This window comes from Cynara cardunculus (genome assembly GCF_001531365.2).
Source record: "Cynara cardunculus var. scolymus isolate 2C chromosome LG 8, CcrdV1, whole genome shotgun sequence".
Classification (NCBI taxonomy): domain Eukaryota; kingdom Viridiplantae; phylum Streptophyta; class Magnoliopsida; order Asterales; family Asteraceae; genus Cynara; species Cynara cardunculus.
Genome location: NC_037535.1, coordinates 22,712,618 through 22,725,441, shown reverse-complemented (window position 1 = coordinate 22,725,441; position 12,824 = coordinate 22,712,618). Strand labels below are relative to the sequence as shown.

The window sequence follows — 12,824 nt, the reverse complement described above, 5'->3', positions numbered from 1 at the left end:
ATACTTTTTAATTTCAAGTAGAAAACATAAGTAATAAATTTTAGAGAGTTTTTCAAATTTAAAGAATTTCATATTTTCTCTCCTACTTTCTCCATTTTGAAGAAAGTTTTGAGGAATCTGTTAGAGCAAAATCCCGAAAATGTCCATTTTAAAGAATATGTTAAAAAATACTCTAAGGAGCCGTTTACCCAAATGCTTACCCGGTAAGCGCTTACCAATAGGAGTCAACACTATGATTTATTTTGATACGTAAGATTTTAGTCCATCAAAGCATATCAAATGCAACAATTTACTAGGGAAGCACTTACCTGGGTTAGAGTCGTCATCCTCACTTACCGGATAAGACTCTCCATCCATCTCATCACTCTTATGCAATAAGATTTTTGGCCCTTTCTCATGTTCATCCGATGAAGAAATTTATGCATTAAGCACTTACAAAGTAAGTGTCTAGTAAACGGCCCCTAAGTCTTACATGATAAAAAAAAAAACAAATAAAGTATTTCAAGATGTTGTCATTCGACTAAAAACATAGGGTGTGTTTGATTGGTAGGTTCTGAAACCATAAAATAAAAGGATAACGAGACACATGTATTGTTATTTGGATTTATAAATTAAATATTGTTATATTAGTAGCAAAATGGAAAATTGCATTAAGATATAACCAACTTTCGAAATTATTATTTAAGTGTTTAATGCATAAATTTATTTGGATTTAAGGAAAATTGTATTGTTATTTGGATTTATAAATTAAATGTCTTTTCCCTCAAAATTCGAAAAAAGACCTGGGAACTTGGTATTGAATATCAAAATACGAGCTTTATCCAAAAAAAAGAATAAAATATGTCAGTTAAATACTTGTGTAAATAATTGGATTGAGGTTAACAACCTCTTAATCTAATCCTCATAAGAACTAGATTACATTCCGGGTGTCACTAAAACCCGTATCCATTGGGAGTCGCCTGAACACAAATATTGTTCAAGTCCCCAACGATCTCTAACAAGTTTCACCTCAAGAGTGGGTTGACCTTACTGTCTATCCATAATAATAACACCTCAAGACTTACACACTTAGTACCTACCTTCTGAGTAGCATCTCAAGTATAATGGTTCTTAGTGCCTACCCTTATGAGTAGCTACTGAGTTCTTCCAATCATAAAACTGAAGTGGGGAAGTCCATTCATTCCAAAAGTGTGGTAACACCCCACACATCATATTGGAAAGCCACTAAACATCCCATAATATTTTATCGAAATCAACAAGACTATAACTCACGATAATTCAAAATTAGGTCAATAATTCCATAACACATGTTTAACATATAATATCAAGATTATAGACCAAGTTTCATGTAATCTCTCTCAGTATCGATGTTTTTGAAGACATATTACGTGTACGATCTGTTGGAGTTGTCGACAATCAGTTTTTTTTTTCCAAAATATTGTAATAAGATTAATTTACAAAGAATATTGGTTTGTAAAACTTCTATTTTGAAACATAATGTCTAGAAAATGAGTTAGTGAAAGGGGTCAAAGTAATCATGAGTTGTATTCAAATGATTATATGTGTGTGGGCCCACATATATGATCAATGTCATTTCTTTATTGCATTATTACCGGCTTGGGTTAGATTTTTTTAAGTCATGAATATTATATATATATATATATATATATGGTTGGGTTCACGTGAGATCAAATATTTTTCGTGAGACTCGTAAAACCTATTTATGTTCATTGATCAACTTTATAAGCTAATGATCTAATGGTCTAAAGTTGCTCGTTGACAATTTTGTGATTATTGAGAAGTCTCGTGGCGTTTATGAATATTCAGATTGTCAGATTCTATATCTAATCCAAGAGTTGAGAATTGATCTTACGAGTCTCACGAAAAACTATTGGTCTCATATAATCGCAAGTCTCTCTCTATATATATATAATTTTAATTTTAAAAGAATAATGAATTAAAACATTATTTGATGTTAAAGGGGGCCATTGGATTCAACTTCCATGTGGTGTGATGTACATTGCAAATTAATATATTGAACAACAAAACAAATACTATTTTTAATAAATATAAAAATTATTTTATTCATATAAATATAAATAATTTAATAAATATGTAAATTATAAGATACATAATTAAAAGAAAGTAAAAACACATAATTCTTAATAAAACACTGACCCAGATAATTTCTTTATAAAACAGTTTATAATTTATTAAACTATAATTTTACTTGAAAATAAAGTAATTAATATTCATTAAAAATCAATTTAAATATAAATATAAGCATATTATATCAATAACATTTGACTTGCATAGAAAACTTTAAAATATAACGATGATGAGGTTATCAATTTGAATCATGTAAAAAAAACTAGAGATTTTTTTAACTGTTTTTAAGATTCTTGAGATTAATCGAGATATATGTATATATATAAAATAAAAAAGAAATGTATGTAAAATTTAATTTAATTTTTAAAAAAGGGAAAAGTACAATAAAAACCAATGAACTTTCTTGTTTGGAATGATTAAGTCCTTGAACTTTTTTTTGGAACAAATAAGTTCTTGAACTTTCCAAAACATGTTAAATAAGTCCTTGAACATTCCAAAATATGTTAAATAAGTCCTTGGACAATTTTTGGAACAAATAAGTCCTTGAACATTTCAAAAAATGTTAAATAAGTCATTGGACAATTTTTGGAACAAATAAGTCCTTGAATAATCCAAAACATGTTAAATAACTTTTTGAAAAAAATAAAGTGGTAAAATAGTGAAAAAAATCCGGAAAAAAACCCAATGAACATTCATAATTTGAACGATTAAGCCCCTAAATATTTTTTGAACCAAAAAGTATTTAGATATATAAAATTAAACAAATATAACAAAAAAGTACTTATATTTACAAAAAAAATAATTATCATTTTAACTAGTTGTACAAGTCATTAAAATGTATCCAACATGTTTTATAAAAGTTCAAGAAGTTATTTAACATGTTTTGGATTGTTCAAGGACTTATTTGTTCCAAAAATAGTCCAAGGACTTATTTAACATTTTTTGGAATGTTYAAGGACTTATTTAAYATRTTTTGGAAWGTYYAAGGACTTATTTGTKCCAAAAAAWWGTTCAAGGACTTAATCATTCCAAACAAGAAAGTTCATTGATTTTTATTGTACTTTTCCCTTTAAAAAAACGTTAAAAGAGATGACATTAAATATCCATTCCCACAAGATGATGAGATAATCATATGTCCCCAGCCACAACCCCAAACAGCCATGCCATTTCTAGAGATAGAAAGAGAAAGAGAGAAAGGGATTAAAAAGCAAAGGCGCCTCTTCCCCCTTGGTCATTGATCCAGTTGGAGCAGTGAAAACCCAACTGGCTTTCCAATTTCTCTAATAATCACTCCCTCTTCTCTCTCTGTAAAAAAGGTTTGTTCTTGATGCCTCTTTATGCTTCAACACAGCCTTTGGTGAGGCAGCCAGACCTCATTATAGCAAAACTCCTTAATTCTCTTCTTCTCATTTCTTGTCTTTTTCTTGATTTTGCTTTTCTTTTTTGCCAAATTCTGCTTCTGGGTTTCAAACAACTGCTTGTGATTTCCCATGATTCCTTTTCCTTTTTCTTCCTCTTCTTTCTCCACAAGGTGTGATTTTGATTGGTTTTTGCAGCTTCAGGAACTGGGGGTATGATTAGGATTTTGTTTCTTGTAATTATCTCACTGGAGCTGCAAATCTCTGTTTCTTGATGATTAACAAAGGTCTCTGGTTGTGATGGAGTTCTATCATTGAATTGTGAGCTGGGTTTGCTGCAAGATCGATCTGTACCTCATAAAGGCCATGCTTTTTGATGAGTTTTCCTGCTGTTCTTGAGTTTTCAAGGCCTCTTCTCAAGATATATAAGTGGGTGTTTCTGATAATGTCTTTGAATTGCAAGATTTCTGGGTTAAATGGTAGGTTTTTGACCAGTTCAAAGATGAGGAAGGCTAAAGAACCTTTGAGAGTATCTAATGGTGGCTGGAAAAGAAAAAGATTGCTCCTTTTCACCTGGGTTTTCCTCTTTGTCACTGGGTTTGGTTTATTTTTGTTTAGTGGTGTTTTAAGGAAGAAGATGGAGATAAAGGAGACATGTGAAGATAAATCTTTGGTCTTGGTTGAACAACTTAATGTCAGCAAAGACCTTCTTCATGAGCTGGCCTCCTCATTCTTTGAATCAAATCAGGTTTTGCCTTTAAATCTTCTTGGTTTTACTGTAACTTTCCACTTTCTTTATTAGCATTTGAAGAATCTTTAGAACCATAGATATGAAACCTATTGGGGGGCATGAAACAGTTCTTCTGGAATTAAAAGATATGAAACAGATATGTAATCTAGAAGAATCTTTAGAACCATAGCATGTCAACTGTGTTCTAATTATTGTAGGGTTTTTTCTTCCAGATAACTACCTTGAAATGTACCAAACAATCGCGTTATGAAACATCCACAAAACATGAAATCACCTGTGCTCTCAAAGTGCCAAATCTTGAGAACCATGGGGTCGATGAGCACGATAGTTATCCTGCAGAAAATGTGGAATTGTGGGGTCAATGTTCTGTTCAAGATGACAACACTCCTGTAGTACATAACTGGACAACTTGCAAGAAAGCATTACAAACAATGATTCTTAGAAAACTTGCGATTCTGAAGGTATGCCTGTTGGCCCTTTTCGTAATTGCAGTTTGTTGCCAGATTCGTTGTTTGTGGAAGAATCGTGAAGGCAATATGCAGAAGAAAGAGCAACCCTCAAAGAGTGCTGGGAAATGGATGAAGAAACTTTTAGTTTTGTTTATGTTAGCTGGAGTTATTGCATCAATGTGGTTATTTTGGTACTTAAATGAAGGTATTCACTTTAGAAGAAAAGAAACTCTAGCGAATATGTGCGATGAACGGGCACGAATGTTGCAGGATCAATTCAATGTGAGCATGAACCATGTTCATGCGCTTGCTATTCTTGTTTCCACTTTCTATCATGGGAAAGAACCTCCTGCTATTGATCAAGTAAGTTTTTCAAGAAAAAAATGTTGCCACAGTTGTTAGAACTTTCTAAATTAACAAACTTTTTGGTCTTCATACAGAAAACTTTTGGGGAATATACAGAAAGAACATCTTTTGAGAGGCCATTAACTAGTGGTGTTGCCTATGCTTTAAGAGTCCGCCATACTGATAGGGAGAAATTTGAGAAAGAACATGGATGGACTATAAAGAAGATGGAAACCGAAGATCAGACTTTAGCACAGGATTGTGACCCCGAGAATCTGGACCCTTCGCCTATTCAAGATGAATATGCTCCTGTTATCTTATCTCAAGAAACTGTTTCGCATATCGTCTCCATTGATATGATGTCTGGAAAGGTATATATATAGGGAGGCACAGGGGAACACCTCAACAAAATGAAAAACTAAGGAATACCCTGGTAACCATTCATCTGGAAGGTATGCACATGTGCATACAAGTAATTGAAGCTGTTTATTGGGTTTATGCACGTGTGCATGTTAGGCACATGTGCATAGCAGACAAATTACTTGTATGCACATGTGCATACGGTATACATCTTCATCAAGCTTAAAGAGTCTGCATATTTTGCTTCATTATTGGCTAGTTTTACTCATAATGAATAATGAGATATCAAATAATCTGTATATATGAATGTCTCAGTTTTCTTTTCTTTTTCACTGTCCTTTAGGAAGACCGTGAAAACATTTTGCGAGCAAGGGCATCTGGAAAGGGGGTCTTGACATCTCCTTTTAAGCTACTAAAGTCGAACCACTTAGGAGTAGTACTTACCTTTGCGGTCTATAATGCTCATTTTCATCAGGATGCTACACCAGAAAAGCGAATTAATGCCACTGTGGGGTAGGTTTGTCATTTTACTGCATATCTTTGATTGAAGATTTACCTCATTTGCTTTATAACGAACTTCTGTAATGTGACAGGTACCTTGGTGCATCTTATGACGTCCCATCGCTGGTTGAGAAGCTTCTGCACCAGTTAGCAAGCAAACAGACGATTGTAGTGAATGTTTACGACACAACAAATGTTTCTGCAGCCATTAACATGTACGGTCCTAATGAGACTGACACGGGCCTACTTCACATCAGCAGCCTTGACTTCGGTGATCCTGCTAGGAAGCATGAAATGCGTTGCAGGTCATATTTCACGAAAATCTGAACTTTTGTTTGGGTAACCTTGGGGGAGGGGGGGGGGGGTCTGGGCCAGTTTGTACCACCTCCACCTGGTCTGCTTGAATTTTTCTTCATTGGATTTCGTTTTTTAGCAGGTTTAAGCAGAGGTCTCCGACACCATGGACAGCAATAGTAGCTTCAGGTGGGGTGCTTATAATCACTTTTCTTCTTGGCCATATCTTCTACGCAGCTATCAGCCGGATTGCAACGGTAGAGCGTGATTGTCGTGAGATGATGGAGCTCAAACATCGTGCTGAAGCTGCAGATGTAGCAAAATCACAGGTGCATTTATAGGTGTTCATATATAAGACGCCCTTAAAGCAAAAGGCTTTAATTGTGACAAATCTCGCTCTCTTTTGTAGTTTCTGGCAACAGTTTCACATGAAATCAGGACCCCGATGAACGGTGTTTTAGGTAACTTGGATATCTTTTAGTTGATCAATAGCTGTTATGTCTTTGGGACTGTTTTATGATAAAAAAATTTCCATATCAGGCATGCTGCAGATGCTGATGGACACAACTCTAGACGCGAAACAATTGGATTTTGCGCAGACTGCCCATGCTAGCGGAAAAGATTTGATAAGGTTGATTAATGAGGTACTGGATCAGGCGAAAATTGAATCTGAAAGGCTCGAGCTTGAGGCTGTCCCATTTGATCTGCGCACCATTCTTGATAACGTTTTATCGCTATTTTCAACCAAATCTCAAGAGAAAGGGATCGAGGTAGATACCAACCTGCATACTTGGATTATTTATTCCTAAGATACATCCATTCTAATTGGCGTAAATCTCTTTCTTTGTGGAAAAAAAAAGTTGGCAGTTTATGTATCTAATCAACTTCCTGAGGCTGTTGTTGGAGATCCCGGGCGTTTCATGCAAATAATCATGAATCTGGTTGCAAATTCACTTAAAGTTAGCACCTTTTCTCATCTTTATCACAATTAACACACACTACTCTCTGTGTTTTGAGTTCTGCCATTCATCTTCGTTGCCGTTTTTGCAGTTTACACATGATAGAGGACACATATTTGTGTCTGTGCATCTAGCAGATGAAGTGACACGTGATTCCGATATGAAGGATGACGTGCTAAGAAAAATCTTGGCTTCTGGGTCAAATTCAAACATAGTGTGTAATACTTTGAGCGGGATTCCTGTGGTCGATAGGAAGAAAAGTTGGGAAAACTTTGGTGGCAAAGATTCGATGAATGAACATGAAAAGATCAAGATTTTAGTGACTGTTGAAGATACTGGTGTGGGAATCCCGATAAATGCACAGAGCCGGATATTCAAGCCGTTTATGCAGGCTGACAGTTCGACATCAAGAACTTATGGTGGAACTGGGATTGGTTTGAGCATTAGTAAGCGATTGGTAGGACTTATGAAAGGTGAGATTGGTTTCGTTAGTGAGCCTGGTACTGGAAGTACTTTCTCGTTTACAGCCGTTTTCATGAAAAAAGAAACATGCTCTCTTGATACCATATTGCAGCCGTATCATCCAGCCATATCAGAGTTCCGGGGACAAAAAGCGTTGGTGATTGATTGGAAAATCATAAGAGCTGAAGTCACAAAATACCATCTTCAAAGAATGGGAATATCGGTCGAGATTACATCTAGTTTCTCTTACCTATCTGCAAGGTAAGATCGTTTTTCTCAATGCTTCGACTGGCTCAATGGGCAATACAACGAAATCGGCTTTATAGGATGTCAAAGATGTTTAAATATCCTAATAGACTGCATTATAAGACTTAAGTTTATAGTGCCAAACAATTGTGCATCCTATATAAAGGTGTTACAATAGACGTATGTGGGCATCTTAACAAGTTTTTTAGGACATTTTGACTTAAAGTGTCTCATAGACACATCCTTTTATAGGACATTTGTTTTTATAAGACTAATGCGACGCTTTATTTCTTAGGACACTTTTTCGAATAATGTCATATACAAAGACTAATATGACGCTTTATTTCAATATTGTCCTAGAAAACTTGTTAGGATGTCCAAAAATGTCTTTTCAACTTATTGTAACACCTTTGCATGGGGAGCATAACTGTTTGATCCTATAAACTTAAGTCCTATAAAACAATTTGTTAGGACATTTGGACATATTTGCATCCAATCAACTTATTGTAACAGCTTTGCATAACGCACACAGTTGTTTGATCCTATGAACTTAAGGGGTTGTTTGGTTGGTTTTCCACTAAATACTGTATGGATAAAGTTGTTTGTGTGTATTAATCTGTCAGTATAGATTGTGAAGGTTTTTGTTTTGGAGGGGTTTTTCATAGATGGAAGGAATGTGTTTTTTCAATTGGGAGGGACCGGATTGGAAAAAACTTGACTTTCTGCATACCCTCCCCCCGGGAAGCTTACTGAATAAGCCACTTTCTATATCATTAAGCCACTACCAAAAACATGTATAGCTGACTGAATAAGTTGTCGGTCCCATTAAGCCTATTAAGCTGCTAACAAACAGATCCTAAGTCCTATAAAACGATCTATTAGCACATTTGGATATATTTTGCGTCCTATAAAGCTGATTTTATTGTAGTGGGAGCGTTTTGTTTATGACATTCTTAATCATTTTTGTTTCTTTCTCTTTGTAGTGATTCAGCTGGTTTTGCAATGATTCTTCTTGATGAAGAAGATTGGGATAAGGAGATTGGTCTTGCTTTTCTTCGTAACCTTAAGGAGCTAAGACCAACTAGTAGCCCAAAACTATTTCTCTTGGCTCACTCCATGAGCCCAACTATACACGATGAACTCAAATCGGCTAACTTGGTGGCTAACGTTGTGGCAAAGCCTCTAACGTTAAGTGTCTTGATCTCTTCCTTCCAAGAAACTCTTACGGTTAGAAACAAGAGCCTCGTAGCAAGAAGAAAACCATCGACTCTTGGGACTCTACTACGTGATAAGAGGATCTTGGTGGTTGATGATAATGTGGTCAATAGACGAGTGGCGGATGGTGCTTTGAAGAAGTATGGAGCTATTGTCACTTGTGTCGATAGTGGGAAGGCTGCGTTAGAGAGGCTTAAACCACCTCACCATTTTCATGCTTGTTTCATGGATCTCCAAATGCCCGAAATGGATGGGTAACAAACTCTCTCCCTTTCTTTGATCTCTACACATTGTTTGATAATATATTTTGAGAAAGGTCGTGATTTTCTTCAACCATAAGCTAGCTTATTCTTTGAGCTTATTGAAAAAGACCTGTTTGGTTAGCCATAAGTTGGCATTTGAAAAGCTACTTTTAAGTAGTGTTTCAATAAGCTCCATGGAGGGTTTTTCCACTTTTTCCAATTATGCCCCTTATAGTTTTCAATGTTAATTTTTTAACATGTCCTTTTGGGTCATTTTACATTGTCATCCAGCTTATTAGCTAGTTTTTACCAAACATGACTATTTCATCAGCTACCAACTAGCTTATTGGCCAACAACTAACTTTTCAGCTAACAACTAGCTTATCATCCAAGAGCTAACTTATCAGTTAGTTTGTCAAACATAGAAGTTGTTGGTTGGTTTTTCATTAAGTCCTATATGGATGAAGTTGCTTGTGTGGATTAATCTATCTGTATATATTGAGAAGGTTTTTTGTTTGGAATGGTTTTTTCATAGATAGAAGGAGCATGTTCTTGTAATTGAGAGGGGCATATTTGGAAAAAAACTTGGTTTTCTATATAAATTCCCCCCTAGAAGCTTACTGAATAAGCCACTTTCTAAATCATTAAGCCACTACCAAATAATCATGTATAGTTGCTCGAATAAGCTATAAGTCCTATTAAGCTCTTTAAGTTGTTAACAAACCGGTCCATACTCTAATACTGAAATATCCAAAATACCCTTGAAGAAATTGTCGCGATTGATGAAAAATTTAGGTTGGGAGTTGAATATAGAAGGGAAGTTGGACACTAAAGTTGGTATAGTTATGTTAAAGAAGTACTAAAACATGGTGTTGTCTCGATGTTTCAGGTTTGAAGCTACACGACAAATCCGCAGGCTAGAGAGCAAGGTTAACGAAAAAATCGAATCTGGTGAAGCATCAATCAAAATGTTTGCAAATGTGGGTCATTGGCATACGCCTATTTTAGCAATGACTGCAGATGTCACTCAGGCTACAAATGAAGGATGCATGCAGTGTGGAATGGATGGCTATGTCTCCAAACCATTTGAGGAAGAGCAGTTGTATTCGGCTGCAGCTTGCTTTTTTGAGTCCGGTTGATGGTCCCATGGCTCAGCATGATGGGTTGCACCACCTGACCTAGTTAACCCATGGGTCTGGTTACATGGCTAGTGGTTCACTTGGAACTAGCAGCATAACCATTGATGCAGGATCAGGTGGAACTGCTCTACCCACCCGAAGCACATATGGTCCATGGTCCAGCATGGTGGGTGCACCAGGTGACCTGGTTGACCAATGGTCTTAACAGTTTGATTCGATGGCTTGTTGGTTCTCTTCAGACCATCCGCGATGCCATTGATGCAGGGTCATGCACATCGCTGTTCTTGCCATGGTAATTTGGTTAAATAATCTGATTATTCCATCACACTACAACAAAATCAGCTTTATAAGACATCAAATATGTCTAAATGGTAGATTATATAAAACAGTTTATTATGACATTCAGACATATTTAACATCCTATGAAGACGATTTTGTTGCAGCGTCAAAGATCGTCTTTTTAAATTAAAAAAACTAAAGATTCTTACTTTCTTCATCTAAACCATCTTCAATCAATTTCAAGACTATGTTATGGTATTTGGAAAGCTAAAAGCTTGTTTTCTTTCAATTTTCAGCGACGATGGGCATGGAATCTGCATACGAGCCCTCGTTTACTGCATCACCGTGGCTAAAGAATTCGTTACGATGGCCTAATCTTGATAGGGTGCACGATTCAGAAATCTACACAATAACACGACATAAGTTTTTGTTTGAAGATTCGGAAACGTCACCTTATAGCGAGTAATGTAAAGATGAGAACTTTCCAATCCTGTTTCTTGGATGCATATACATGGTAATTCACATATGAATGTGAGAACTTCCCAATGCCCTTCCTTGGATGCGTGCGTATATGGTAATGCACCTATGAATGTACAAAAACTGATATCTCTTGTTTAATACAAGTTTATAAAATCTGTATTACGATCGATAACGGCTGTTTATGTTGTGGATTTGGGAATTTTGAGCTACACAAGCTTTCAGTCGATAGTCGTTTGTTCCGTTTTGAAGCAACAACACGTATCTAACGATTCACGTGTATATAAAGATAAGATTGGTTTATCTGAAAAAATTTATATCGTATGTAATTAAAACCGATAAAAAACGAATTTTTAGTTACATTACATACTCATTAACTCGTTTATTTTTGGAATTTAGAGGTTATTTTGGTGTATGAGTCCAATTAAGGCTGCCAACATGTACAATTGTTTGAAACAACTTAGGCATACCATGAAACACAACATCCTTAAACTCCTTCCATTTTGGATCATATTTCACCAAACTCCCTCCTCTATGCTCTATCAATATCTCCCCATTCTTCAACACACAAAGAACCCGAACCATCTTCTCGTGCATCGGTTTCCGCCACAACCCGTAATCGTTACTCGGGATTTTCGCCAAATACGCCCCGTGGATGTCGAAATGCTTCGTCCATGATTCTTTCACGTCGTATTTCTCCATTACCCAAATCTCCAATTTCCCGTATCCACACGACACCGCCGCTGCCAGACACCCGCCAATCACCGTTAAGTGATAGTTGCTTCGGTTAACGGGCTTGGAGATGAGTTTAAACTGTTCGTCTTTCAGGTCGAACGACACAATGGTTCGACCAGGAAGCCCACCTAGCCGGCCCAGGCGACTCACCCAGTGGAGTCGCCCGTTCACCACCACCACTTCCTTTGCTTGCCGGTCCAGATGGTATGGCATTTTCCCAAGACATCTCCAACCGTTGGACTTCGGTTCGCCAATGGTCAAGACGTAAACCTCGGACTTTGGGTAACTCCGGTTGCTTCGGTTTAACCGACGTGGCGTCCGGTAATATACGATCCGAACAACCTTATACTGGTTCGTAACCGGATGAAACCCGAACCCGAACACCACCTCCTGGTCCTGGAACTGTTGAGATTTCGGCAGCTCTAGATGGTTTCTGGTGAAGGGGTTGAACACGTAGACGGGTTCGCCGTAGAGCGAATCGGACAAACACAACAAGCCATTGCAAGAGCCGACGACGTTGAATTCCGGCATGGAAACGGAAAAGGGTGTGGATATCTTTCGTACAATCTTGTCGCCACCGTCGTAGCCAACAAAGTAAAGCTGGTTACGGATGGGATAATCGCAGTGGAAGAGCAAGATAGGGTCTGCCTGCTCCGCCGTGGGGTGGTGGAGCCGCGGCAGTTCAGGGTCATGCGATAAGGCGTGGCAAGAATGGGATACGAACCGGAATTGGATGAGTGAGGATATCGGCAGCCTGGTGAGAACATCGAGAAGTACATCTCTGGGCAAAATCTGGAAGCCAGATGAGTGGTTATCGATCAAGGTTCCATCTTGATGGTGGTCATGGGTGAGTTTGATCTTCTTGTTTCTGGATTGTTGAGGATCTGAATCATCCATGGAAGA

The 12,824-nt window shown here is 36.9% G+C and overlaps 2 protein-coding genes across 2 annotated transcripts; one reads left to right on the top strand and one right to left on the bottom strand.

Moving 5' to 3' along the window:
• Positions 1-3,617: 3,617 nt before the first annotated feature.
• LOC112517411 (histidine kinase 2-like) lies at positions 3,618-11,349 on the top strand. Its single transcript, XM_025124841.1, has 13 exons — positions 3,618-4,215; positions 4,431-5,030; positions 5,108-5,383; positions 5,716-5,885; positions 5,966-6,178; positions 6,310-6,496; positions 6,577-6,628; positions 6,708-6,937; positions 7,028-7,126; positions 7,218-7,849; positions 8,818-9,303; positions 10,181-10,722; positions 11,006-11,349. Exons 1-12 carry the CDS (start codon positions 3,844-3,846, stop codon positions 10,428-10,430), a joined length of 3,567 nt encoding a protein of 1,188 aa, XP_024980609.1. The 5' UTR covers positions 3,618-3,843; the 3' UTR covers positions 10,431-10,722; positions 11,006-11,349.
• Positions 11,350-11,527: 178 nt separating this feature from the next.
• LOC112517121 (F-box protein At3g07870-like) lies at positions 11,528-12,824 on the bottom strand. Its single transcript, XM_025124451.1, has one exon. The coding sequence runs from the start codon at positions 12,816-12,818 to the stop codon at positions 11,589-11,591; it is 1,230 nt and encodes a 409-aa protein (XP_024980219.1). The 5' UTR covers positions 12,819-12,824; the 3' UTR covers positions 11,528-11,588.

Bases quoted from the DNA above. Each gene is read 5' to 3' on its own strand.
- LOC112517121 (XM_025124451.1), bottom strand. From the start codon at position 12,818: ATGGATGATTCAGATCCTCAACAATCCAGAAACAAGAAGATCAAACTC.
- LOC112517411 (XM_025124841.1), top strand. From the start codon at position 3,844: ATGAGTTTTCCTGCTGTTCTTGAGTTTTCAAGGCCTCTTCTCAAGATA. The intron at 4,216-4,430 runs GTTTTGCCTTTA...TTTTTCTTCCAG, and splicing joins CATTCTTTGAATCAAATCAG to ATAACTACCTTGAAATGTAC. The intron at 6,179-6,309 runs GTCATATTTCAC...GTTTTTTAGCAG, and splicing joins AAGCATGAAATGCGTTGCAG to GTTTAAGCAGAGGTCTCCGA.